Genomic DNA, 5,513 nt, shown 5'->3' with positions numbered 1-5,513 from the left:
ATAAAAGAGGAGAGTCATGCCTCATATCTAACATATCATATCATTGTCACTGATATCAATCAACAGCAAAGCTGACAGTAAAACCAGATCAGAGTAATGTTTGCTTATTTCACAACCTCAAATCACAGAATCAATCAAAACAGAGAGCATGTGTGTGTGTGTGTACGTGTGTGAGAGTGAGTATGTGTGTGTGAGAGAGCGAGTATATGTGTGTGTGAGAGCGAGTGTGTGTGGGTGTGCCATCTCCTCACCCAGGTTGCCTCTCAGGTAGTTCCACCTCTGCAGAGAGGGGGCTGTAGACGGGGATGCTGACATCATAACCCTGTCTGTAGGTCCATGTGGAGAACCCACCACCAGCCAACAGAGCCCTGGAACACACACACACACACACACACACAGTTTCTTAATACGGCGATCAGCTCACACACGTCTACTCTCTTGCACACAAATACAGTAGATGCTCTCACACACAGACACACGAAGAGACATAATGCATGTCAAAGACGTATGGGCACACACACAGACGAACACAATGGGATTCTTAATGAGAATCAAAGTTGTCCATTAAATCAAGTAAATAGCAACTCATCTGTTCTCATTATATGGTGTAAGATATCACAGAACACAGACACACACACACACACACACACACACACACACACACACACACACGCACAGCTGGTAGTGATGAGGACACAGGCCAAAAAAGCGCACAGCTGAAAGAGCCAAGGAAATTCCCTTAAGCTTCAGTTAAGGAACCACCTACACACACACACACACACACACACACACACACACACACACACACACACACACAGAGAGACAGATAGACAGACAGACAGACACACACACACACACACACACGGAGAGACATAGAGAGACATAGAGAAACATGTACACAAACAGAAACTCTCCTACTTAGCTCACTACCTGAAAACACACACACACACACACACGTAAATGTATGCAAATAAATACACACCCACGAAGATATAAACATACACATACACGCACGGTCCCTGACGCACACACGGTCCCTAACACACGCACAAAAGACATAATTCTTGTGAGCTGAGTGAGACTGTGTGTGTATGTATATGAGTGATGGCTTCTAATGCGAAGGGGAAACAATGGCAGTCGTAAATAACTGCTGATGTTTGGGCAGTAAAGTGAGATTTACACTGGGGAGAGTTCAAATGAAACGCACTTCTGCACCAGATGATTCAATCTCCGAAAGGAGAAGAAGCCACGTCAGAGCTACGGCAGCCTGATGCACTGGCGCCCTCTGCTGGACAGAAACTCTAACACATATCCTCCCTAGTCTGGCTTTCACCATACTAAACTCAATCTTGTAAGATTGAACATTAGTCTGGGAAGATTCCACTTAATTTCTACTGCACAAGAGGCGTGATCAATGTTCATAGTTCAAATGACACTGTACGCTTGGATAGTCCTTCAACCAATCAGACCAACGGTTCGGTTGCACCTGGTGCATGAGCCAGTTTGGGATTGGACCCAGCAAACGTGGACAGGAAGCAGGAGATATAGATGTGCCGGTTTCCAGCCTGAGCTGCAGGGCGAAATCCAAATCGTTTATAGCCTCCCTTCTTAGCATAAAACAATACTGTGCAGGGCTTTACTGTTTTATGTGTGATACAGACTTTAAAAGTCTTTAGGGAAATCTACAGTATTACTGTAACACAAATGCATACATCCATGCTGGTGTGTGTGTGTGTGTGTGTACTCTCCATGTGCACAAAGCAGGTATTAGCATCTAGACCAGCTTTGAACCTCCCTGTCTCAAGGCATAACAAGTGTGTGTGTGTGTGTGTGTGTGTGTGTGTGTGTGTGTGTGTGTGTGTGTGTGTGTGTGTGTGTGTGTGTGTGTACCTACCTGTCTCGGGGAACATCTAGAGCAGTGTTGTAGTCTGGTGGTCCACCAGGCAGCATGTTGAACAGCAGGTGGTTCATGCCTCGGTCCCATCTGATATAACACACACACACAAATTGTGAGAAGACATACACACACAGACACACACAGTAGTCTTACCACAAAACCTCAGTGATTTGAAACCATGCACCATATTGTTCAACACCACACCCAATCAAGCGACACCCCAGGCTGATCCAACGTGTACATGTGGTGTGTCTGTGAGACAAGTTGTTTTTTTTCACGTACAGTATATGTGTGTGTGTGTATATGTGTGTATGTGTGTGTGTGTGTGTATATGTGTGTGTGTGTGTGTGTGTGTGTGTGTGTTACCGTGGTAATGATGCGAGGGCCTGTGCGGTCTCGCGGATGCGTAGGGAGTTCTGGTTGAGCACGTCTGTGGAGGGCAGGAAGAGGCAGGCGCGCGTCACGTCGTCCGTGTAGAAGTGGCTGTCCGACACGGCGCTCAGCAGCTCGTTGTACTCGCGGGACAAACCCGTGCTGCTGATGGGCACGCCCTCTTCGTCCACGAACCGCTGCAGCGGGTAGATGTACACCTACACACACACACACACACACACACACACGCACACACACACACACAGGTCAAAAAACATTACATAAGACACACAATCCTTTGCACACATGCAGTGCTGCTCCTGACTATGTGGTTCACACGGTAGTAGCAGTGGTGGCACACACACTTTTTTTCGTCTGATTCATGGACACACACGGACGGACGGACGGACGGACGGACGCAGACAGACAGACACACAGACAGACACACAGACACACACACACACACACACACACACACACACACACACACACACACACACACACACACACACACACACACACACACACACACACACACACACACACACACACACACACACACACACTGTACACACAGTGTACTTAAGACCAGCTCCAAGCCTGAGAGCTGTAGAAATCAGCATTTATTAGCTGGTATTTGCATTAGCACTTACTAACCTAACACAAAACACAAACACAAACAGACAGACAGGCAGACACACACAGACAGCCACAAAACTCACCTTGATCCTGTTCTTGGGGTTGTACCCGCAGCGGTAGACGTCGAAGCAGGTGTGCATGCGGCAGCTGAGGTCGCCCCTCTCGGGCAGCGGGCTGTTGGGGGCCAGCCGGGCCAGCGGGGCGTCGTGGACGCTGCGGCGCTCCAGGGTCCAGTCGGCGCTGGACTCGATGGAGTGCGGCCAGAACTGGAACATGCCGGTGGCCAGCAGGCCCAGCAGGACCACGGAGAACAGGGTGATGTAGTAGATCCGGTGCTTGGTCTTCATCCGCGGGATCAGCGCCGGCCCGCGGGAGCTGTACTTCACCGACGCGCACATGACCGCGCCACACACACGCTCACACACACGCTCACACCACACAACGCACACTAGGGAGAGGAGAGGGGAGGGAACAAGGCAACAAGGCATCAAGTCAAGTTCAAGTTCAAGTTTAATTTGTCACATGTCACAATTACAAGTAATAAGCACAAGTATAATCTGGAGTGAAATGCTTAATTTAGGGTGGATTGCCCTTATGTGGTAGCCTGGGTGTTCCCATACTGCCTTGCGCGGTGATTTCAACTAACACCCAAATTTTCGCCTGATATTGGCGACCAATCACAGAACAGGGGAGAAAGCAAGACCATGATGAGCTATGCACAGACGCATTTGATAGACATCCGTGGCGCCCAATGAACGGATCTGGGCATTTTTTCAAATACGAGAAAATGAACGTCTGGTTGCCAGACCACGTCTCATTTGAGAAGTGGTAGGCGCTAGCCAGGCTACTTATGTGGGAGATATTTTGCTTTTCGGACTACAGTAGTAGGCTATATGTTAGGCTACAATGTGAAGTCAACATGTTAAATCCACATCCAATTTTGATCACAGGACCCTACAGCTTTGGCTTTCCCACAGTTTCACTGTCATTCATTAGTTTGGGGAAGAGCAACACCCACTGAAGAGTATGTGTCCCTCAACAGTACAATTTAGCACACTTCTCACTTGTTTGGGCCACTTCTCACAGCATGACAAAGAGCGCTGCCTCAAACCACAAATGGGACAGAGGTGTGACTCAAGAAGAGATGTGTGGGTGTCAACATCAGAATCAGGCCAATCCTTCATTTAATTCAACACCAATGTGATGGAGGCTGTCATGTCATATTTTATTATTAGTCATATTATTATTTATTATTATTATTATTATTATTACCGTTATTATTATTATTATTATTATGGATAGTCTCTTTAAAAATGACACATTGACACTGAACTGATTACCAAAGTTGTTGTCAATGAATTCAATAGTTTGATACCAACTCCACATTATCAACTGGATAGGCCTACAAATTTACATAGGATGGCTTTCTATTGACATTGCAATTCTCCATTTTTCATTGTATTGCCTATAAATTAATCTTTAGGCTGGTAGACTGTTCACTTCTTGTACTACCTCCCTGAATATAATCTTAAATTGCCACAACATCTCACTGCATTCACTTCCACTGATGCATAGGCTGCATAGGCTACTGCATCGCACTGTCTGTCAATTCCCTACCTAGAATCTGAAATCCAATAGATAGCTCATCTCACAACTGTAGCCAATGTTCATCTATGTAGCGTGTTTCTTGTTCTGTATGCGTCATGTAGAAGACTGTCTCCTTAAATGTACTTGGAAATTAGACTAAGTGTCCAGGCCTATCTACCAAAATAATGAGGAAAGCTGCAGGAAACGTTCTGATGAGGTTGGCTAGTTGCTGCCTACCTGGCTCAGGGACGTTACACAGGACACAAACAGTGAGTTGATGGAAGCTTCACCAAACACCAAAAAAACTCCTTACGAATGTTAGATTTCATGTGACATGTATTTCCCAGTGCTCCAGTTACCAGTTAACGTTTGGGAGGCTGTCACGTAAGATATACAGTATGGCTACCATACTAGTACTGGTAGATGACACGAACTTGTGGAGAATGCAAAGGATCACCAAGCCAAAGACGTAGGCCTACCGTTAAAATACCTTTTGTATAGCAGTTCAACACAAAACTGTTATTATGTGTTATACACACCCTAGCCCTTCCTTGTAAACATCACCTAACGTTACTGCGACTTAGCATAGATGGCTAGTCCGCTAATGATCTGTCTGGCTAAAAAACACCAAACTTACCTTAATGCCCGACAGATGCTGTCGCTTCACAAGCTCATAAAATCAATTCATATCCTCATTGACACAATTAATTCCACATAAAGGTCTTATTCCGTTGTTCAGGCGAGTATCAGATAATATTCAGATCATAGACCCCGTCGAAAAACAGAAGAAAAACACCGGAAACCGATCATATTTTAGTGTGCGCATGTGGAAAATAAATTACGTCTGCCCTCTAGTGCTTGGAGTAGGCTACAATCCACGCACAGGAACCTAACCAAAGTCAAGCATGGGCAAAGCAGTTGCGTCTTACAGTAAAATTGCTGGGTGTTTTACTTGTGAAATCTAACATACAAATAGACACTTACAGGATGAGCCATGGAAATGAGAACTTTATTATCA

The 5,513-nt window shown here is 45.9% G+C and overlaps 1 protein-coding gene across 1 annotated transcript in view; it reads right to left on the bottom strand.

Annotated features, from left to right (window-relative positions):
* ext2 (exostosin glycosyltransferase 2) overlaps positions 1–5,283 on the bottom strand; it is a 20,411-nt gene extending 15,128 nt beyond the window's left edge. The window contains exons 1-5 of the mRNA XM_062524595.1: positions 5,133–5,283; positions 2,992–3,356; positions 2,264–2,487; positions 1,895–1,984; positions 252–368 (exon numbers count right to left, since the gene is read on the bottom strand). Of these exons, the coding sequence (XP_062380579.1) occupies positions 252–368; positions 1,895–1,984; positions 2,264–2,487; positions 2,992–3,306 (746 nt within the window). The 5' untranslated portion in view covers positions 3,307–3,356; positions 5,133–5,283. The remainder of the gene's footprint in view (positions 1–251; positions 369–1,894; positions 1,985–2,263; positions 2,488–2,991; positions 3,357–5,132) is intronic.
* Positions 5,284–5,513: the final 230 nt, after the last annotated feature.

Source organism: Sardina pilchardus, chromosome 21 (genome assembly GCF_963854185.1).
Source record: "Sardina pilchardus chromosome 21, fSarPil1.1, whole genome shotgun sequence".
Taxonomy (NCBI): domain Eukaryota; kingdom Metazoa; phylum Chordata; class Actinopteri; order Clupeiformes; family Clupeidae; genus Sardina; species Sardina pilchardus.
The sequence above is the reverse complement of the archived record's forward strand: the minus strand, read 5'-3'. Positions and strand labels throughout refer to the sequence as shown.